Raw genomic sequence first — 24,088 nt, 5'->3', positions numbered from 1 at the left:
TACGTATGAACAGTAAGAATGTCAGATGTGTTGGTCTGTTCCAGTATCTACCCAAATAACAATCTAAGTGCCACTATTTTGTTTATTTCTTTATTAACGCTACTCATCCAAATGCAGGATGTTACAGCACTTTACATCACAGAGGATTTACCAGGCACACAAAGATCTCTTCAACAGGTGTCTTAACCCCATAAGACATTTTAAAGATCAGACTTTGCAACCAACAAGCAGAACAGATTTGCTGCCACCTACCTCCTTGTTGCCGGTTTCCTTGTGGCAGGGTTTAAAACAAAATGTATAAGCGGAGGCCCAGATTGTGCGTCTGTGTTTTGTCACTGTTTTGACACATCCCAACGCAAATTTCATTTGTTAAATATTCTAATGCACTTCTTGTGATGTTACTTTCTGTGAGGTCATGGACTGTGACGCCACTTCCTCTGAAGCCATGCGCGATTTCATGCGCTGTGATGTCATGCACCTTGATGTCACTTGCATACTGCCTATTTAGGTTTGTCCCTCCACTTTTTTTTTTTTTTTTTTTTTATAGACTTGGGCACTTCCAGAATCCAACACAGCAGACAGGCTAGCTTCTGACCTATGGTCCAGTTTATGAAAACTCCATTCCAGTGTTGCTGCCATGTTCAGAATCCACGGACACCTCAGGAGGGAGAACACAGGCAGGCCCAGGTGTAGGGCATTCCAGTAGTCCATACATAAAAGGACAAAGACGCTAATGACTGAGGTCTGCAGATTTATTAGAATGAAAGATAGGATATTCTTTAGGCAAGCAAGTTGTATAAAGTCAGATTGCCCATTATCTTTGAATGTTAATGTTGAATGAAAGCAGCTCTTTATCAAACATGATACCCAGATTCTTCACTTGACAAACAAGAAAGTGCAAAGGGCCTAGCCGATGTGGCTGGAATCCACTGTCTCAACACGGCTTATCTTTCCAAATATGCAGAACATCTGTCTTGTCACTGTTCATGTAAGAAAATGGCTTCCATCTGTTCTTGACTATCAGCCAAGCTGTCAGAATTAGATTAAAGATGGCTGACTCTCAGCAGTGGCTGAAGATCATCCACATATAAGGTAATGATGAAGCCAATGATGCATACCAAATCTCCATGGATGTCTTCATAAAAAGGGGATATGGCAAACCCCTATAGAGCTTTGCATGTCAGAGGCTGCACAAATGATCAAAAAGTGCAGATTGGGGCCAGTTGCATTTGGCTGCTAAGAAACAGACTGAACCACTAAAGCCATGGTTCCACAAGGCTGGCTGCCGAAAGTCCAGTCAACCAAACTAAAGTGGTCGACCTTGTCACATGTAACACATGTGTCTAACAGCAGCAGTTCTAGTAGAAGACCCTCATTCATGATGACACAGCTAGAGTGGCCCGTAAGACAACGTTGGTGCTGTAAATGATGTGATTATGATCTGACAATCCTGTGTACCCATTATCATTTCTTACATTGCTGTTGGTTGTTTAATAATAAATAAATAAAATTACGCAAATCTGTAATACATTGCACAGCTCCTAAGAATGGGGTGACCACCTCACTCCAGGTCATAATATACACAGCCTCCAGTCTTGACCTTTTCACCTGCAAATCTTTGATGTATCAATGTTCGATAAATGGCAGCAAAACAAGTCTACAACACTCATAATGGATTAGGATATCACAGAAGATTCTACGACTGGAACAGTGTCTGAAATGACCTGGTGGCTTTGCTCACTTTGAAGTGCTAAAGGGTGAAATTGTCCTTCTCAACAGAAGCAAGACCTGTCAAAAGCTGTATTCATGGGTCCACACCTGCCTCCTTTGCAGAGGCTCTCTTTCATCAGAGCCATCCTGAATGAAGTGTACTTTTGGGCCTTCCCTCTGGATCAGTGAGTCCAGGATATTAGGGATATGATCCCAAATTTCCAGCCTTGTAGGGCTCAGTGAATATGCTCTGGGGCTTCTTGGCCTCAGTCCTGCTCATAAACCATGCCAGATTAAACATGTGGGCTCTGCAGTGGGATCAGACGTCTCAGTGGGCCCAACACTAAAAGAACCTGCTGGAACAATGCAGGTTTTGGAGGAGACTGTGGTTTGATGTGGCCCCCATAACAGGAATCCGTTGCAGGCCAGAATGTCAGGTATGATACTGCTCGTTTTGCCCTAGGCTAAGTAAAGATTTGCAGTGAGCAGTGGTAAAGGTTACTTGTTGGCTTTTTTGTGTTTACTGGATCACCTATCCTTGTTCAACTCACCTTTTGATCTCAAAGATTATGTCCATGTGTTTTCATCTAAACCTTTTTTGATACCACAATGGGACCTTAACGTAGCGCTTACCTTCCTTATGTGTACTCTTTTTGAGCCATTACACAACTTTCTCTTACGTCTCCTAACTCTGAAGATGGACTTTCTCATCACAGTACCCTAGTTTGTTGCATGAGTGAGTTTCAAGCTTTGTTAGTCCAACTGCCCTAATCCACGTTCTTTCAGGACAAACTAGTGCTAAGGACGAGAGCGGCCCTTCTACTAAAAGTTGTGACTTTTTCACATCAGACAGGCGATTCAATCTTTTGACTTTCTTTGCCCTCTCTCATCCCTCGAAAGAGGCAAAATGACATCATTTGGATCCCAAAATAGTGCTGAGTTTTACTTGGATTGCACCAAAGACCATAGAGTAGACCACCAGCTCTTTGTGGAGTTCTCTTGGGCGGTGAAAGGCAGGGCAATGGGGAAAAGGACTTTCTCCAAGTTAATAGTATTTAAGGTCTGTTACACACTGGCCAAGAAGCAGCTTCTAGTAAGACTGAGGGCTCTTGACACCAGGACCAATGCTGCTACTACTGGTTTGGCTTGTGGTGTGCTTGCCCTGGATATTTGTCACAAAGTGACATGGGCCTCAGTACACAGGTTCATGAAGGACTGCAACCTTAACAGCCAGGCCCAATGAGAGGGGCACTTTGGCTGTTCGGTGCTGCACGACTTTTTTTGTCAGTCATTCCACAGACCACCACCAGGGATGTACTGCTTCACTATCCATTCTGAAAGTGAAGAATCTGGTTAGAAGTATCAGCCAGAAGAACAAGTTGCACAACTTCAATAATGCTCTTTCTGATGGATATTCTATTAATCTGCAGGTTCCTCTCTGCCCTCCCCATTCTGTGAAATTGATTCTTTTCTATCTAAAAAGGTCTCAAACTAGAGATCTGCACACTGGTGCAAACACTTGTTTTTTGTGCTTTGAGGGCACAGTCGGTGTCTAAAAAGAAATCGATGTCTCTGTGCTTTGGTGGCACCTATATGCTGCTCCAGCCTTCACCACTAGTCTGGAGCGGAGTCAATGCAGAGCCGCACAAAGCGCCCATCCAGTCTACCAATTGTGGACATTCTGAAGGTGATAAAACTACAGTTACCTAGAGTATCCAGCAGAATGAATGTAAGAAACTCCTACTTCTGTTCTCCCAGCAGCCTGAATTGTTTCTGAACCCAAATATAGGCTCATATATGTGCATGCGTGGAAACTGATCCAAGAACTATAGATGTGTATTCTCCACTGTCTTATGTGCATTGAGTCTTCTTCTCAGCAGGAAGAACAGACTAAGACTGCTCCTTCCATTGGTCCCATGTCAGCCAGTAATGCATCAATAGTTTATGGATATATTATGCAACGATCTTGAAAATAAATGTGATTGAATAAAACTTGTTTTCTGTTGGATACTTCTAACTTCAGATTCCCTACCTTGTGAATCTCCCCACGCACTCGCCTGGTGAAGCTCTTGTAATAGTTTCTGTGCACTGATAGGTGGCAAGGTTAGTCTCTGTTGCACCTCTATCTGACCTTTGGACAGACATAAAATAGAGCTGCATAAAGGCACCTCCTCTGTGTGCTTATATCAGTTTCTCTTTTTCCATGCTTGAAAATGTAGATCTGTAACTCCACTCCTACAAATATTGTTTTTGGACCAGATGCTCATATTCTCACACAAACTTTGGCAGTGGCAGGGATTTTGCCCCTAAAGACAGCGGGTTTCAGTTGTGCCAGATGTAGGAGCAATGCTGAGGGTGCAGGGAATCCTACAGCCAATATTGGCAACAGTATTGGGGTATGATTCCGACATGTTTGATACCAAACATGCCCAAGTTCGGAGTTACCATTATGTAGCTGAACACATGTAGAACTGTGTCTAGTACACGGGTAAAATGGCTTCCCCACACATATGAAGTCCAGTGTAATCAAACTGGAGTTCATAGGGGCACCTCTGCTCATGCCCCCCACACACAGGTACCTGCACCCTGCCCTCTGGGCTAGAACGACCTGCCATAGGGGTAACTTACAGTGACCTGGTGCAGTGATCTGTAGTAAAAGGGCGCATGCACCTTTTCACGCAGGCTGCAATGGCAGGCCTGCAGACACATTTTGCCTGGGCTTCCATGGGTGGCACAATACATGCTGCAGCCCATGGGGAACCCCTGGTGCATCAATGCCCTTGGTACCTAAATACCATATACTAGGGACTTATAGTTGGGCACCAGTATGCCAATTGTGGGGTGTGCTAAGACCTAATAGAGGGAGAGAGCACAGCCACTGGGGTCCTGGTTAGCAGGATCCCAGTGAACACAGTCAAGACACACTCGCAGCAGGCAAAAAATTGGGGGTAACCATGCCAAAAAGAGGGTACTTTCCTACACTAGGCATGCCGGAAGCAGATGTCTGACCCTTACGACGTCTGCTTATGGTGCCTCACATACAAGCATGACTCCAAGTCCTTGAAGCACCCTGCAAAACACAAGAATAGAGGCTGCTTTTGGCCATGATTGTCCTCTTTAGATAGGTGTATGGTGAAGGAGAATTTGAAAGGCAAGTCCATGGATAGCATGAGAAGGAACCAAAGAAGCACAATTAAGTCTCCTCGACCTCCTGGTGCTTCAATTCCAGGATGAGATTGCACAATCGCAGTACTCCATTATTGATGTCCGATTCGGATCCACTATCAAACTTGGAATCTGTGAGCCCAGAGTTCACCTGGTGTTATCCTCACGGAGGCCTTGTAGCAGATGTGTACGTTCATCCTTTCTCCATCTGGTGGATCTCCCAGCCCCCTTGACTTGCTGAGCCCTCCAATCAGACTTCCACTGGCAAGCCCTTTGCTAGTATGACTTACCCTGGACAATGTCCGCCTGTTCTGCCAATTGTGTCGTGCCCGTGTCTTCACTCCTGTGCCACAGGCCCACATTCTGGTTCTCCTTTGATGCTACATATGATTCCAATGGCGCTGGCTCTAGATCTGCCACCCACTTTTGTCTCTGATCTGGAATCTTATTTAGTTAATACCTGTCCAGTGTTGAAGTGTACAATTACCAAAGGAAATACAGAGGATGATCTACAAAAAAATAGGTGGCTGTGCTTTTGGGTTCGTACATCCCAAGTGCACAAGCAGTATGCTGGGGGGAAACTATGATTTATAAGCTTGGACAGTGTCTACTAGGTGCCATCCTGGTATTCACACCCAACCACCAAGGGTGTGTTTTGCCCAACCAACCGGATATCCAATTGGGACTGAATGAATTTTTAAGATTATCAAGGCACACTGCACTGGTCCACAAAGTCTGTATTGTGTATAACATGTACCCAAACGTTCTGAACACATATTCTTGCTCGTTAAGATTTATTCTTCCCCACAAATCCATGAATTGAAAACCAGGGATTATTGCCTGTACCAAATTTCTAAATGATGAAGGGTTAATTACCAAGTGATTACCTCCCCACAAAATATTCTAGTTTTATAGCCACTATGATGTGTTAGTTCTGTAATAAATTGAGTATCAGACCGTTTTACAAAAAATAGTAAGTCATAGTAAAACTACCACCACAAGTAAGTAAACAACTGTAAAAACATACCTGTAATAGAATGCCTTCAGTGCATGGTAATAGTTCAGAGATATTCAAAAAGTATGGCCATGATAAGCCTATAGCGGAAACAGTAACCATTGATAGAATTATTGCCATGAGCAATCCATGCTACCCAAACGATAGCCTAAAACCTTATATTCCATAGTTTTTACACAACCAGACTAGACAACTATCATTGGGTACCACCACATTGTGTTAGGGTTAGGCAGGAACTCATTAAACAACATATTTTTAAAAATTATAATGCACCTAAGGTGTGTGGAGAAGGGAGGTAATGGAAAATATAAGTGAAAAACATTCCACCCAAACATGTCCCTACTAATATTGGTGATGTCCACGCTAGTGTTACAAAGTAAAAACACCAAGTCCTGACTCTTTACATAATCTTTAAACGTAATGTTGAAGGAGTCAGCGCCGTTGTTTGAAGCATGTTTAAATATGTAACATCATGAAACGCTATGAATTCTCAGGGCTGAAAATAAATGGTTAAAAGACAGCAGAGGATCAATATTATTCTAAAGGAGAGACACTTGTATTCTCAAAGTGACCACCCTAACCACTGCAAGGCAGAAGAGACCGAATGACCATCACGCTGTGTCGGAGGCTTGCCTGGCGTGTCGTGGATGCCTATGGTACTCACACCAGGTCCAGTTATCCCTTATTAGTGTCGTGAAGGCAGTTTCTAGAATCCAGGCTCTCTAGAGGTAGCTGTGGGTGAGCAGCCAAGGCTTATCTAGGAGACATGCAAAGGTCATGCAGTACTATTGTAGTCACATTTAGTACTCGCACACATGAAAGAAACACTCAGTGTTACAAAAATAAAGGTACTTTATTTTGGTGACACAAATGCCAAAAATACCATAGAGACTATACTCCCTTAGGAGGTAAGTAATACACAAATTTAATACACTAGTATGCAGAAATAGGCATAAAAACAGTTACAAAGCAAGACATCAATAGTGGATTCCTGGGTAAAAAGACCTGTGGAAGAAGGGGACCAAGTCCAAGAAGCACAGAAGAGTCCAGAAAGAGCCTGAGCCCCTGCTAACCCGGATGAAGGTCCAAAAGGTGAACCACAGGTGAAGAAGAAAAGTCAGCACTGTACCCAAGAAGACAAAGTTGGGTTCATGAAGGGTGCAAATGATGTCCCATGTCAGATGGAAGATTACAAATGGGTTTGCGTCGTCGGAGTCTGCCAACAAGCCTGGGCACAAGCAAAGCGTGCGGTTAGCGGAAAGTGACGCTGCTGGGGACCAGGAAGGACCAGGTGGACACTACCCAGGAGGGTTAGGCAGAGGGGACCCTCAGCAACTCAGAGAGCCCACAGAAGAGCAGGCAGCGCACACAGGAGTCCCACAGGATGGGGACAAGAAAGTTGCAGAAGAGGCCCACGAAGCACTACAACAAAGGCTCCCACATCGCTGGAGAACCATTCAGGAAGCTGTGCATCGCAGGATAGTGTGCTGAGGGCCGGAGCTTCAAGAGGCACGAAGATCTTGGAGGAAGGGTGCCAGCAAGCCTTGGCAGCTGCAAAAGAAGCAGTGCACGGGGGTACTGACTTGCATGGGGAGGCAAGGTCTTACCTCCACAAAAGTTGGATAGCTGGAAGAGAGGACCGTCGGGACCACTTCAGTCCACCACCTGTGATGCAGGATCCACGCAGCTCAGCAGGAGAGGGGATCCACGCAGCCGGTCATCATTGCAGTTGGTGCTTGTAGAAGCAGGGGAGTGACTCCTTTACCCCAAGGGAGATTCTTTCTTCCTTCTGATGCAGGCTGAAGACGGGCTGTCCTCAGAGGATTCACGACTGGGGATATGTTGCAGTTGCTGGAAGGAGCTGGCGATACAATTTTGCAGGAGGCATTTTGCTTCTTTGTTGCAGCTTGTCGGGTCCTGAAGAGTGCAGATGCAGTTTCTTCGGTCAGAAATCGAAGTGGAGGATGCAGAGGATTCCTGCGGGAGTCTTGCACTCCGAATCTAAGGAACCACCCAAAGGAGAGACCCTAAATAGTCCTGAAAGGGGGATTGGTCACCTGGCTAAGTGACCACCTATCAGGAGGGGGCCCTAACATCACCTGCTGGCACTGGCCATTCATACGCTCCCAGAGTTCCCTGCCAACCTTGAATCCAAGATGGCAATATCCAGGGACCCTTTGGAGGAGCTCTGAGTACCACCCCTGGAGTGGTGATGGACAGGGGAGTGGTCACTCCCCTTTCCTTTGTCCAGTTTCGCGCCAGATCAGGGACTGGGGGGTCCCTGAACCAGTGTAGACTGGTTTATGCAAGCAGGGCACCAAATGTGCCCTTTAAAGCATTTCCAGTGACTTAGGGAGGCTACCCCTCCCAAGTCTGTAACACCTATTTCCAAAGGGAGAGGGTGTAACACCCCTCTCCCAAAGGAAATCCTTTGTTCTGCCTTCCTAGGCTCGAGCTTCTCAAGCAACAGGAGGGCAGACACCTGTCTGGGAAGTTGCAGCAGCAGCTTATGCTGCCTTTAAACCCTCAGAAGGCTGAAATTGCAATGCTGGGGGTCCTCTAAGGAGACCCCAGAGTGCATGGAATCATACAACCAAAGTTTGCAAAAGCCTTGGGGTATGAGTCCAACATGTTTGATACCAAACATGCCTATGTTCGGAGTTACCATTTTGTAGCTGAACATATGCAGGGCCTGGAGTTCGCGGGGCATCTCTGCTAGTGCAGGGGTGCCCTCACACCCAAGTACTTTGCACCCTGCCCTCTGGGCTGTAACGCCTGCCATAGGGGTGACTTATAAGTGACCTGGTGTAGTGAACAATGGCAGTGAACTGCGTGCTTGCACCTTTTCACCAGGACTGCTATTGAGGTCCTGCAGAAGCCTTTGCATGGGCTCCCTATGGATGGCAAAATATATGCTGCAGCCAATAGGGATCTCCTGGAACCCCAATGCCCTGCGGTACCTAGGTACCATATACTAGGAACTTATAAGGGGGTTCCAATGTGCCAGTTGTGGGTGAAATACAGAGTTTTGGGAGAGAGAGCATAATCAATGGGGTTCTGGTTAGCAGGATCCCAGTGAACACAGTCAAGTACACTGACATCAGGCAGAAAAAGGGGGTAACCATACCAAGAAAGAGCGTACTTTCCTACACGCTGAATCAGGCATAGCAACTGTCTTCCCATAATACTCCTGATTTACATTATCTCACATTGAGTAAATGCCAGGCCTGTGGACTCACCTCAGAGTTAGTGAAGGTAAAGAGTAGTGAAGAATGTCATAGTAGTGCAAGAGGAACAGGTGTTCGAGTGTGTGTTTATAGGGTATTTTTGTGGCGGTAGAGAGAGGACTGCATTCACACAAGAGCTGTGCTATACGCAGAGGAAAAGGAGGCACCATTTTGAAATTTGAAAATTACAATGGTAATACTCTTTTCTTTTTCAATGATTACTTATATGTACGTCTCATTCGACAGAAGACTTTTCTTCAAAAAATACCATACACTGTATGGTGATCGTATATCAATAATACAACACAACATCATTTTAGACATAGAGCTAGGACTAACACTGGAAATAAGAAAGTGTGGACCACATTGAGGAATTATTTTTACATCATGGAGTCACCCAAAACACCATCCTGTAAGTAGGGGTATATATTAGATTAACAGGAGGATTTACCAATCCCACACTCAATTAGCTAGAGATAATCCCTAGGCCCTTGTGTAAAACACGTCACAAGACTTAAGATACAGCTGAATATAATACATAAACTGTGACTGAATGTAGTATATGGTAAAACAGGGGGTTCCTCCGGATCATGTATTGCTTCAAGTTTCCGAGGAACACATGTAAACCCCTATCGGAATTCAGACCCTTTTCCACTCCTCGTAGCCGAATAATCTATTTGCTTTCCATGCGTCTTAATGTCAAGGTCCTGTCCCCACCCCGTGGTGATAACGCCTATTGTATTAATACCATGGAAAGTTATGCCCAAGGTTTCTCTTTGTCCATGAACAGTATTGTAATGCGTACAAAAGGGATAGTCTCCATTGTTATGTCTGCTCGCCCTTATATGTTCCTGGATCTTTTCTTTGAATGGTCCTATCGTACTGCCCACATAGATACGGTTACACACAGACATATTAGACAGTAGACTACATATCTAGTGTTAAAGTTAATACATTTTGTACTCGTGTGAGACTTTTGTGTTATACTGAAACATAAGTCTTATCCTTGGCATAGCAGCAAATATTGCAATGACAACATTTGTAGAAACCACAGGGCTTAGGTAGCCATGTTGTATTGATATCAGATGTTAAGTAACTGCGACACAGAATATCCCTTAGTGTTCGGCCCATACTATGTGTGAAGCTTGGCTTGGATGTTATTCCATCCTTAAGCGTGTTGTCAGCTAGTAAAAGAACGAGTGTTTGTACAAAATCTTGAAGATCCGGGAACTAAGAGCACTGTAATGTGTACTCAGAGACAATTTCCTCTGTTCCCTGTGTTTACCCTCGTTTGAGGTAGTCAGGAGAATATCCCGTTAGGTTTTTCTAATCCTGTTACTAGTCTCATTTATGAGGCTAGCGGGATAGCCCCAGATCATAAATTGCTTCTCCATCCGATGTAATTTAGTTTTGAATTCATTATGCTGACTACAATTTCATCTGATTCTGGTGGCTTCCCCATAAGGGATGGCCCTAATTTAGAATTGAGGATTAGCACTTCTGGCATGTAGTGTAGAATTACAGGCTGTGGGTTTCCTGTAAATCTTGGAACACATTTTGTTATTCTCTATGTATAGAGTAACATCCAAATAGTCAATGTGAATAGTGCTGTGTTGACTGGAAAATGTAATGTTAGTGCTGTGGTTGTTAGGATGTTGAAGAACTGACAGAGGGAGTTGGAATCACCTGACCAGAACATCAATACATCGTTGCCCCAATAGATAACATGTTGCGGTCTCCTTGCAGGTAAGTACCCGCGTTGTCGGAGGGCAGACCAGGGGGGTTTGGAGGATTACTGGAGGGGCCCCAAGCAGGCACAAAAACCACACCCTCAGTGGAATGGGGTTGGCCGGCAGCAGTGTGCATACAGGGAGTCGGGTTCTCAATAGAACTCTATGGAAGGTCCCGGTTGTCAGTTAGGCGCTGCAGGCAGGGCACAGTGGGGCCTCTCAGGCAAGCCACCGTCTGGGCAAGGGTGAGGGCCGCCTGCTGGTTGTTGCTGCACTGGTGGTCGGTTTCTTTCGGGCCTGGGGGCTGCGGGTGCAGTGCTTCACCAGTCGTCAAATATCTTTGTCCCGGGCAGTCACGGGGGTCCTCGGGATTCCCTCTCCAGGCGTGGTCGTGGGGGTGTAGAGAGGTCAGCCCAGGGTGGACAAATCATCGGAGTCGCCTGGGGATCCTCTCTGGCTAGTTGGTTTCTCTGGACCCAGGGGCGTCTGGTGCAGAGAGGTTGGACGCGCGCTTCTGGAGTGAGGTGAGAGTCCCTTTAAAGATGGTTTCTTGGTCTTCTTTTTGGACAGGTCTGCTGTCCACAGGAGTTTTTTTTGGTCCTCGGTGATGCAGGAAGTCCCCTGGAGGCTTTTCAGGGGTTGCTGGTCCTGCAGGACGCATTGCCTCTTTTCTTGCAGCTTTTCAAAGCAGGAGACGGGCCAGGAGGGCTGGGGCAGAGTCAGTTGTTGTCTCCTCTTCTCTACGGGGTTTTCAGCTCAGCAGTCCTTCTTTCTTGAGGTCGTCAGGAATCTGAAGAGCTGGGTTCAGGGTCGCCCCTAAATAGTAAATTTAGGGTGTCTTAGGGTCAGATGGCAGTAGCCAATGGCTACTGTCCCTGAGGTTGGCTACAGCCTCCTTGTGTCCACTCCATTTGGGGAGGGGGCCACATCCCTATCCCATTTGGTCCTAATCCTCTAAAGCAAGATGGAGAATTTCTCAAGGAAGAGGTCACTTCAGCTCTGGAGTGGTGGTTCTGAATGAGGGGGTGACTCCTTCTTGTTTTTCTCATTATCCCTCAGGACTTACCGCCAAAAGTGGGGGCTCGTCCGGGGGGTGGCATCTTAACCAGCTGGAGTGCCCTGAGGCACTATGACAGCAGGATTGAGCCTCACCACCAGGTGTTACAGTCCCTGCAGGGGGAGGTGTGAAGCACCTCCACCCAGGACAGGCTTTGTTTCTGACCACAGAGTGCCCTAAGGCACTCGTCCCATGTGGCCAGAAAGTCATCTGGAAGTGGCAGGCTGGCACAGACCGGTCAGCCTTGAACTAGCAGTTGGGCTAACATACAGGGGGCATCTCTAAGATGCCCTCTGTGTGCACTTTTCAATAAATCCCACACTGGCATCATTGTGGGTTTATTGTGCTGAAGAGTTTGATACCACACTTCCCAGTATTTAGTGTAGCCATTATGGTGATGTGGAGTTCGTAATGACAAACTCCCAGACCATATACTCAGTATGGCACTTACAGTATCTAAGAATGGACTTAGAGACTGTAGAGCCATAGTGCTCATGCAGCTTTGCCCCCACCTGTGGCATAGTACACCCTGTCTTAGGGCTGTAAGGCCTGCTAGAGGGGTGAATTACCTGTGCCACAGGCAGTGGTTTGTGGGCATGGCGCTCTGAGGGGAGTGCAATGTCGACTTAGTCTTTTTCACCCCACTAGGACATACAAGCTGCAAAGCAGTGTGCATCTACTGAGTGATGAGTCCCTGAGGGTAGCATAATACATGCTGCAGCCCTTGGGGACCTTCCCTGGCCACAGGGCCCTTGGTACCACGGGTACCTTTTGCAAGGGACTTAACTGTGTGCCAGGGTGTGCCAATTGTGGAAACAAAGGTACAGTTTTAGGGAAAGAACACTGGTGCTGGGGCCTGGTTAGCAGGGCCCCATCCAATCAAAGCTGACATTAAGACTAGACAAAAAGTGGGGGTTGACCATGCCAACAGTGGCATTTTCCTGCAGGAAACCTACCAAACCTGTGCATTTTTTAAAACTAGAGACCTAGGGGAATCCAAGATGGGGTGTCTTGTGGGGCTCTCACCAGGTTCTGTTAACCAGAATCCTTTGCAAACCTCACAATTCAGCCCAAAAAACATTTTTTCCTCACATTTCGGTGACAGAAAGTTCTGGAATCTGACAGGAGCCACAAATTTCCTACCACCCAGCGCTCCCCCAATTCTCCTGATAAAATGGTACCTCAATTGTGTGGGTAGGCCTACCGCCTGCAACAGGAAATGCCCCAAAACACAACATGGACACATCACATTTTCCCAAAGAAAACAGAACTGTTTTTTGCAAAGTGCCTAGCTGTGGATTTTGGCCTCTAGCACAGCCGGCAACTAGAGAAACCTACCAAACCTGCGCATTTCTGAAAACTCGACACTTAGGGGAACCTAAAAAGGGGTGATTTGTGGGGCTCTCACCAGGTTCTGTTACCCAGAATCCTTTGCAAACCTCAAATTTTGGCCAAAAAAACACTCTTTAACGCACATTTCGGTGATGGAACGTTCTGGAATGTAAGAGGAGCCACTAATTTCCTTCCACCCAGCGTTCCCCCAAGTCTTCCGATAAAAATGATACCTCACTTGTGTGGGTGGCCCAGGTGCCCATGACAGAAAAAGCAAAAAACCTGTAGAGAATGAGGGGATAGCACAGCGAGTTGATAAGCACATATTTTTCTTTTATGCATCTTTAGGCTGACTCTGCTTTGGGAACCACACATATGAGGTAGCATTTTACTTGGTAGACTTAAGGAAACTCTGGGTGGTAGGAAATGTGTACCGGAGCGGTGATCCTGCAAAGAAAAGTGAGGAAAATATACTTTTTTTTAACCAAATTTTGAGGTTTGCAGAGGAGTTGGGTAAGAAAATGTTGGGGTATCCACGCAAGCCACACCTCCCTGGACTCCCCCAGGCGGCTAGTTTTAAAAAAATGTCTGTGTTTGGTATGTTTCCCTAGATGTAGTTTCCGCACCCGGAAACAAACACGTACGTGGATCACCCTCCACCCCCCCTGACCCCCCCCCCCCCACCCAAACACAGGTATTTTTGTAATAGACAATTTTGATGTGTCCACAGATTTTTGTTACAAACACTAAAATTGTGAAAAGAAACGCACTTAGGTTATGTTCAAGAGATCCCTCACCCACCAACAAAGTTAGTGGTATGCTTCATCATTGGGATCCCACCCGAGACACCTAGCGTGTCACAGGTGTGCTGCGACACCTGATTACAGCAGAGCAGGTTTTGTTCTTTTTACCACACATACTGGGTTGGCTTTGGCACGAGGGTGGGTGATGGTTCAGTATATCAAATTGCATTAACAACAGATTTCACAAAAATTAAATGCACTGTTAATAACTAAAAGGCCACAAAACTGAAGCAGTGACTCACAGCTCATGAGCTGTTAAGCCGTGACAAGGCACCAACCGCTTTACAGTCCATTCACACACCTTTCATACATGACATGCACAAGACCATTCACGCCGCCAGCCACGGTCCCAGCACATTACAACACTCACATCAACAGACAGAACCATTCAAGGGCCCATCACTTTCATGCACCCACATGTCTGATACAGCAATCACACCTGCTGATGGGAGTGTGTGAACTCCCATTTGGCTGGCACCACCAGCCAAGCGCCACTCTACGCACTCTGCCCCGCCAGCCAAGCGCCAACCCACGCAGACCGCCAGCCAAGTGCTACTCCACGCACACCACCAGCCAAGCGCCACCCCACACACATTGCCAGCCAAGTGCCACTCCATGCACACCACCAGCCAAGCGCCACCCCACACACACCGCCAGCTAAGCGACACCCCATGCACACCGCCAGCAAGGGCCACTCCACACACACGCCACCCAAGCGCCACCCCGTGCTAACTGCCGGCCAAGCACCACTCCACACAAACCACCAGCCAAGTGCCACTCCATGCACACCACCAGCCAAGTGCCACTCCATGCACACCACCAGCCAAGTGCCACTCCATGCACACCACCAGCCAAGCGCCACCCCACGCACACCGCCAGCTAAGCGACACCCCACGCACACCGCCAGCAAGGGCCACTCCACACACACGCCACCCAAGCGCCACCCCGTGCACACTGCCAGCCAAGCACCACTCCACACAAACCACCAGCCAAGAGCCACTCCACACACACTGCAAGCCAAGCGCCACTCCATGCACATGGCCATCACTTTTTTTTGTTTTTAAACAACAAAGAAACCACTAACTAATTAAGTACAAAACTGCAAACAGAAAAGCTCTAACCTAATTCATGACAGTAATGCCAACCGTGAAACTGAACATATGAGAAATATAAAATGGCACTTTACACTGCCAGTAGTTCCCAATAATTCTTCTGTGTGTGGTAACTCCTGAAACAGCCAGCTGCACACAGCCCAGGCTTTCAAGGACAGTCCGGGCAGTACATTCGGCTCTCCCTCTGTATACCTCTTGGGGCACAGGCTCTACACTTCTTGGTGGGGGAGTGTTTTTGGGCAGTCAGAAGATTTCTCTCTGACAGAAAACTCACTGCCAGAATCTCTCACTTCCTCCACTACCTCAGATGCAGAGTCAGTCTTATAATCATGGCTAGAAGACGACTCAAAAAATATGCCAACAACCTAATGAGCAGTCACTCTGCAGCTAGCCATGGTCCTTCCTAAGAAGTGCAACTTGACAAATGTGCCAACAACAACCAGCACTGTCTAAAATAAGTAATAAACAAAGTGTGACTTTATCAAAAGAGTTATGTACTCAAAAACTATAACACTCACTAGCCTGAAAAAACTAGACTCACCAGCAACTATTCAACACAGACACAGCAATCACCAATGATATCCCACTAAAAAGAAAAAAAGAAAAGCAAATTAGACATAAGACAACCCAAATATCATTGTGCACAAATTTCATGACAATTTCACACACAATCCTGCATTTAGTACACCACCTCACAAACATGTCATTCATGCATAGTAACATTACTCCTTCTGAGTAAATTGTTTTTACTTACCTAAAACATGCAACTACGCAAACCGCAGGTCAATCACTGCCAACGCGTCAAGGAGCCACAGCAAAGAAAGCAAAAGCTTTGGATTAGGACAAAAAGAAGAAATAAACTGTTATAATCACAAATGCAAAACCTTCTCCAGTTGACAAACACCCCGCCACCAAGCATTAAAAAAATGTCCTTGGTGCCTAAGTGGATTCTGCCACCCTTGGGGCAGATGGACCTACAAAACATAGGCTGATCTTCCCCCAAGGGGGGCAGAAATGGCCAACAGTTCTGTGTCCCCCCCACAAACAAAAAAAAAACACACACACACACACACAATTTCTCTCTCTCTCTCTCTCTCTCTCTCTCTCTCTCTCTCTCTCTCTCCCTCTCTCTCTCTCTTTCTCTCTCTATTTCTCTCTCTTTCTCTCTTTCTCTCTCTATTTCTCTCTCTTTCTCTCTTTCTCTCTCTCTCTCTGCTTTCTCTCTTTCTCTATCTCTCTCTCTAGTGCCTAAGTGGATTCTGCCCTAAAAACATAGGGCGATCTGCTCCCAAAGGGGGCAGAAATGGCCAACAGTTCTGTGCCCTCCCAACGCAAAAAACAGGGAAAAGAATCCCTGGCGTTGTGGTAGCTTCTGCCCCCCGTGGGGGATGATAGTCCTAAAAAATAGACTGATCTGCCCCCGGGTTGGGGGCAGACATAGCCAATACTAATGTACCCCTTTTGGGTGCCTCACCTTGCCCAAGGGGTGCCCCCAGACCCACAAAACACACACAACAGAATCATTGGGGCCTAGTGGGTTTTGACACCCCCCAGGGGCGAGATTGGCCGAAACTGTGGCCGATCTAACCCCGGAGGGGGCCAAAACATATAAAAAATATTGCCCCCAGGGTATTGACCCTCGCCTAAGGGGTCGCTGCCCTAAAGCATCATCATAAAAATAGTCCCTGGTGTCTAGTGGGTTTTGAGCCCCCCTGGAGGCAGTTCATCCAAATAAATGGCCGATCTGCCCCCTGAGGGGCCGAAACACTGATATAATTATGCCCCAGAGCCTCGCCCGCGATCGTGGAGCAGGAATCCATTGAAAACAGGCACAGGGGGAGAGGAAAAACTCTTTCCTTTCCCACTGTGTCTGTTCCCCCCAAAAAAAAAAAACCAACGAGAAGGACTCACCTTTTTTGCATCCTCTCTCTCCACGCGCTGGAAGCAAATGGCCTCCAGCGCGTCCCCGGCAGCATTTGATGACGTTGGCGCACTGACGTCATCAGATTGCTGGGAGGGGATTCCGGAGTGGAAGGGGAAATGATTCCCCTTTCATCCCTGACGGGGGAGTATGGGTGGGAGGCCCAGGGGGATCGCTAGCGGTGACCGTGGGCGAGACCAGGTCATACAATGCACCCTAGTGGTTAAGATCACACTTTTACCACTTGGGACTCTGGTGGATTCTTTAGATTTTTTTTTTAACACAACTCTTCACCATTCTGTGTTATGCACGTTTTTGTACCTGGTAATTTGGGTCACAGCAATCACATCTTGCATGTGCGCTTTATCTTTTAACCACACTTAACTTCGCAATTGAGCACCGTGGACAGGAAGAGGTTATTAATATCTATATTTAACTCTAAAATTCCTTAGGGGTCACTCACTTGAATTTTGTGAGTGAAGGTAACAATCTTCACAACTAATGTTTATTTTAATTTTTAATTTTTTTATTCTAACACCTTTATGAATCCCTGTTATCGTCAGTCTACTTGAGTGAACTTTCTTTTGTATATTAATTTTTGCAGCCTTGAGAAAGTCTTGATGACGAAACTGTCAGCTGTTTTTCTTGGAATCATCGTGTCTTGGGAAGAATAAATCTTAAGCAGTAACAATATCTGTTCATAACTTTTGTGGACATGTTATGCATAATACAGACTTTGTGGACCAATGCAGTGTACCTTGGTAATCTTAAAAAAAAAAAAAAAAATACATAGGATAATAAGGCCAGGAACGAGCTAGAGACTTATGTTCTTTTTTGTTAATCATTATTTATGTACATTATTATTTCGCCTTTTGTATATCTATATAGTTTTCAATAAAATAATGGCTGTACATTAAGTTATATAAGGGTATTTCTGTGCTCTACTGTTTTGTGAGTGTCTCCTTCACATAATCAACTTGAGTAATCCATGGATTTCACCCATATAATCAACTTGAATAATCCATGGATTTCACCCAGCCTGTCAAAAGTTGAATGCTAAAAAGGGAAACTTTGACATTCCAGGTTAGCACCAATAGAACTTCGATCCCAAGGACACCAGTAGTGGTAAGCTGTTCCTTTAGTTGCAGCCGGAGCCCAGTAACCCATGACCCGAGAGCCTCATTCACTTCATGTACCACCTGTATTTTGCAATTGTCTCCACACTCCCTCATCAGCGACTGCTCACTCACTCACTCATGAGCTCCTCACTTCAGCCTGTACTTTTTGCGGCTGTTGTGCTTGATGATTGACGGGACCATCCCTTCCTCCTCTGTGATGCTGCTCTGGCAGTGGGTCTTGACCAGGAATCTACAGGATGGAGAATCCAAGCTTCTCGAACATTATTTTTGTGTGTTGGATACCCAAGTGTCCTGCAGGATTCGCACAGCCCTAACACTTCTTATAATTAGGGCACCTCATAGCACTAAAGGGCACAGAAACATGATGGGATGAGGGGGTAGAAGTGACTCTTGGGTAGTTCTCGGCATGAGTCTCTGCCCCTTGCAAGGCCTTGCCCCCTCCTTATACAGTGAAATATTTGTTTTAGTTGGGAGGTCCTCACTCTTCAGTTGACCTCTTTATGAGCGGGCTTTGCCTCTTCTCTGAAGGACAACTCACAGCTGGCTGGCTGGCACTGCAACTGTGCCGTCGATCGGAAGCAAATAGAATAGGAATTGCGGAAAAATCTTCATGAATCAGCCTGAATGCTGGGCAGGGTGTTGATGAGGAACCTGCTGAAGATTAGGTATCTATCATAGTTAAATAACTTTTCATTTACATCGTAGCAATTAACAGGATGTTGGAGAGCTTTGTCAACTGCATGGTGCTAAATGCAGTTTCTAAACTGGATACTATGGTGCACTTTCAATTAACATACTATGCTGCGTGTAGAGCTGGTGGTTTTTAGGAACAGAATTGATTATATTTAACCAACCCTTGCTATTGTTAAATATCTGGTGTATGTTTTTGAAAGCGCTGCACAATTCACACTCTCATTAACTGAAATATTACTTGGTACCCATTGTGACAGTCTATGCCCGGTTTATGAATGCCCTTTTAAAACCTGGTGTGTGATGCCCTCTTATTATTGCACAAGTTGGAGTTATGGGTTTTACATTCATTCCCTGCATTTTTCTGCAAGTAATGTTTGGCAGGCCAAACCTGCTAAAATCCCCTAGGGAAACATGCCATTAAAATTCTGATATAGTTGGTAAATACCTCTCCTCGGTGTAATCGTATTACGTGGGTGGTAAATACCTAAACCACAGGGCCATGTCGAATCTTATGTGGAAGGAGCGAACTATGGGAAGCGGAGGATTGAGTTGCTGTGAAGAGCAAAACAGCCCTTTAGCAGAATTAGTGCACTTGTGGCCTCTTTTATTATGCCAATATATAGTTAAGCTAAATACCTTTTTCCTTTATTTCCTCTAGAATGTGATCCAAGAAAGGTGTACGGACGAAGGACAAGGTATAGAACAGATTTCAACACACATATAACCTGGAAATGTGTACTTTGAGGGATTGGGGAACATATGTGTATTGTTATTTTTGTATATTTATAGTTTAGGAAAACCTTTCCCCTACTTGACATAAGCACATTTTCCAGAGTCCAAACATTGGTGTGTGAAGGATAAATATGCACTTTTCTGCATTTTCCTGTCAGATTATCACGGTTTTATTTTTCCTGAATGTAAATATCTATTTTTTTGCCAAATACTTTGTTCAATAGATGCACAACACAAGAATGTTCAATGTATCTCCCAACATTTATGAGCAGGCATTGTCAAATATATTAGGTCTCACCCAATAAATCTGTTAGATTTTCCAATGCTTGTTTTCCCCTTTGGTGTCTGACGTGCTTGCACGTGTGACTGCTATCTTTAAATAAAATGCCTTCTCCTTTAGGAAAAATGTATTCAAAGATGGATGCCATGAATGTATGCATATCCCTGGCTGTATCTATGGATAGATTTTCATATTTGTAAAGCAAAGCCATTCAAAGATGCATGCTGTGGATGAGCATTCATATCCAGGGAACCTCTTTGAATGACTTAAACTTTTTTTATGATGGCCGCCCACGAATATGGCAGTAGCCATGAGCAAAACGGAAGGAGGTTTAATGGGACCAGCTGGCGCTTGGGGAATAGTTGGTTTTTAATGAAGAGGAAGGGTTGGGGGATAGGCGGAGGCACAGAAAGAGAAAATAGTCCCTGTTATACACTGCAGTGGAAGATCTAACATCAGTAGGAGCAGAATATCTGCCCTCTGTTAAAAAAAACACATTGAGACCAAAGTGTTCCCAGGCAGGATGTAATAAAGACAAGAAGGCCATTCAGTCACAAGAAAAGGACTAACCAAAAGTGTGCAGTTTTAAAATGTTTCATTGTTTAGCTGCCTACAAATTCAAAGGCACCAGAGAAAAGTGAGAAATCTCTTTATCACTAGAAATGGGTTTCAAATTTTAGCCTGTTTGCTTGGAGGCACAATACATTAAATCCATCTGTAACAAAGACATTTCCAAAATTACACTTCTGTTTCCTGTTTTACATTGTTATTATCAAAGGGTTTATTAAAAAGACAATGTACCTATTAAAGTACACAAAAGTAGGCCTATCAGTCCACACAACATCGTTTTGAAGTTTGATGATAATGTGGGACTAGTACAATAACTACTAATATAATTACCCTGGGATCTGGGAAGCCCCTAAATACTGAATTTAGGGGTGTGTTTAGGTCTGGGAGGGCAGTAGCCCGTGGCTACTGTCCTTGAGGGTGGCTACACCCTCTTTGTGCCTCCTCTCTGTGGGGAGGGGGGGCACATCCCTAATCCTATTGGGGAAATCCTCCAAACTCAAGATGGAGGATTTCTCAAGGCAGGGGTCACCTCAGCTCAGGACACCTTAGGGGCTGTCCTGACTGGTGGGTGGTGACTCCTTGTTTTTCTCATTATCTCCTCCAGCCACTAGCTGGTATGTCCTGGGACGCTGTAACAAAAGGGGTGAGCTTTTGAGGCTCACTGCCAGGTGTTACAGTTCCTGCAGGGGGGGTGAGAAGCACCTCCACCCAGTACAGGCTTTGTTCCTGGCCACAGAGTGACAAAGGCACTCTTCCCATGTGGCCAGCAACATGTCTGGTGTGTGGCAGGCTGGCAGAAACTGGTCAGCCTACATTAGAAGTCGGGTGGGTATTCAGGGGGCATCTCTAAGATGCCCTCTGGGTGTATGTTACAATAAATTGCACACTGGCATCCGTGTGCATTTATTGTGCTGAGAAGTTTGATACCAAACTTCCCAGTTTTCAGTGTAGCCATTATGGAACTGTGAATTTCGTGTTTGACAAACTCCCAGACCATATACTCTTATGGCTACCCTGCACTTACAATGTCTAAGGTTTTGCTTAGACACTGTAGGGGCATAGTGCTCATGCACATATGCTCTCACCTGTGGTATAATGCACCCTGTCTTAGGGCTGTAAGGCCTGCTAGAGGGGTGACTTACCAAACCAAATAGTAACTTTATTTTGGCTATAAGCCATAAAAGTAAACAATAGAACACCATATCATAAATGAACAAGCTAAATAAGTTATAAGATCACATAGTTATTGAAAACAGTGCAAAACAACTATTTTTCTTAAAATCTAAAAATCCTAAAATATTAAATATACAATTATTAGGCCATTATATCTTAACTCCAAACAGTTAAAACTTGTTATGCTAAATAAATATAATCTAAGACCAATATGTTAAAACATGCAATTATAACAATTCTCTGGTTCTTATAGCCCATGCACTTTGCAGGAATCTTGCAACTGGGAAAACTATTTTGTCATTTGTGTCAGTTGTCAAAAAGCGTAATGCTGTATTCCATTCCCTAATCCCCACTGACCTACATAACGGAGCAATCCACTTCTTCCTAGGTACCAAATATCTAGGGCAAAAAAACATAAAATGCGCGAGTGATTCTCTTGTCTTTTGACAATAGTGACAAAATATTGAGTTACTATCCTCCGCTCTCCATCGTGCTGTAAATGTCTTGAGCGGGAGGGTCCCTAATCTGAATTTAATGAAAAGTGTTTTAGTATAGGGAGGATTTACATTGTCCATATAGGCCTCAAATCTTGGGCTACACTTATGGTCTAGGAACTGTACGGTCTTTTCAGGCCAGATTTGAGCCAAGATATTCTCCCAGTAACACCTTTTTACACGTTCTTTTTCATCCTTGGTAAAATCGTGAGGGGTACTCCACACCTCCTCCATCTTGAGGAGTTTACACATTTCTCTGATGTGTCTAAACCAAGGAATCTTTAATGCACAGTCACCTGTGAGAAACTCATCTAGTGCTACATGGAGAGTAGACAAGTACTCCGAAGTCCAAAGACGAACCCAATACATGAGAGGTCTTAGTGCAATTTTGTTATGGATCTCGTTTAAGGCTAGGTCAAATCTAAGGGGGATGAGAGGGGTACTCATCGGTAGCCGCAAGAAATTCCGTATGAAACGGTTTTCTACTGTAGTCAAACACCTAGAGTTAGTGTATCCCCAAAGCTCAGCGCCATAGATTGAAGCTGCAACTGCCGCTGCTTTATAAACAGTAATGGCGGGTGATATCTCCCCTTCCAGGGTATTAGCAATATTTCTCCCTATCACTGTTGACCTCTGCCTGAGTACTGTCAGACTTTTCCCAATCTGCGCAGACCAGTGTTGGTCATCACTTAGCCTGATCCCCAGATAGTCAAATTGGCTGACTCTCTCCACTGGTTGGCCTGCTATGGTCATTTTCCCCCTAAACGATTTATGTGGGTTAAAAGCCATGAATTTTGATTTTGTTGGATTTATTTCAAGACCTCTGGTAAAACAGAAATTATAAAAAGCATCCAGTTCATTTTGCAAGCCCATGGGTGTCCTCGAGATTAATAAAGTGTCGTCAGCAAACATTAAAATGGGGACAGGGGATCCAGATAGCCTTGGGGCATCATGGTTACAGTGTAGCAATTGGTCCTTACCTATGTCACAGGCAGTGTGAGGTTGGCATGGCACTCTGAGGGGAGTGCAATGTCGACTTAGTCATTTTCTCCCCATCAGCACACACAAGCTGAGAGGCAGTGTGCATGTGCTGAGTGAGGGGTCCCCAGGGTGGCATAAGACATGCTACAGCCCTTAGAGACCGTCCCTGGCATCAGGGCCCTTGGTACCAGGGGTACCAGTTACAAGGGACTTACCTGAGTGCCAGGGTTGTGCCAATTGTGGAGACAAAGATACAGTTTAGGGAAAGAACAATGGTGCTGGGGCCTGGTCAGCAAGGTCCCAGCACACTTTCAAATCATAACTTAGCATCAGCAAAGGCAAAAAGCCAGGGGGTAACCATGCCAAGGAGGTATTTCCTTACATTGGGTAAGTGGCAGAGCGGTTGGATCAGGGACATGTAGTGAATAAAAGCCAAAATGTTTGCCCTATGCTCATCATTTATTGCTGAGAAGACATTCCAGTAGGTTAGATTTATTTTACAGGTAGAGGTGAGATATGAGAGCTTTTTAGTACTGCTGATGACGAAGGAGTTGTCTAAAAGGAAGTTTGAGAGTCATCACGTTGTGTGTGATAGACTGTAAAGATAAATTTGGATTGCTGACATAAGAGGCTGTCATAACACATTTAAATACTTTAGAAACTTTGCTAGTGTTGTAGCCAGCTTTTTTGGGGTAACACATTGTGAGAAAGTGAAACATTAATTGTTGTGAGTTGGTGTTCACCACAATTAGTAATGGCACAGAGGAGACAGGCTTTACTTAAGGAAAACGTGTAAAACATGTAGATGTTCCAAACTGTTAAAAAGTCGAAAACCCAAAATAATAAAAAACCCATTTCAATTTATAAAAATAGAATAAAAGGACTACTAAATGACAAAAATCCAATAAAAAAATAGAGATCCGAATTTTTAAAAGATCTAAGAAAAAACCCTCC

General features: G+C 45.1%; 1 protein-coding gene across 2 annotated transcripts in view; it reads left to right on the top strand.

Annotated features, from left to right (window-relative positions):
- The window catches only part of BDP1 (BDP1 general transcription factor IIIB subunit), a 1,097,554-nt gene that overhangs the window by 738,176 nt on the left and 335,290 nt on the right, over positions 1–24,088 (top strand). For both annotated transcript variants that reach the window (XM_069224223.1, XM_069224213.1), the window contains exon 32: positions 19,563–19,599. In XM_069224223.1, coding sequence (XP_069080324.1) covers positions 19,563–19,599 — 37 coding nt within the window. The remainder of the gene's footprint in view (positions 1–19,562; positions 19,600–24,088) is intronic.

Source organism: Pleurodeles waltl, chromosome 1_1, assembly GCF_031143425.1.
Source record: "Pleurodeles waltl isolate 20211129_DDA chromosome 1_1, aPleWal1.hap1.20221129, whole genome shotgun sequence".
NCBI classification, from domain to species: Eukaryota; Metazoa; Chordata; class Amphibia; order Caudata; family Salamandridae; genus Pleurodeles; species Pleurodeles waltl.
This window is presented reverse-complemented; position numbering and strand designations above follow the sequence as displayed.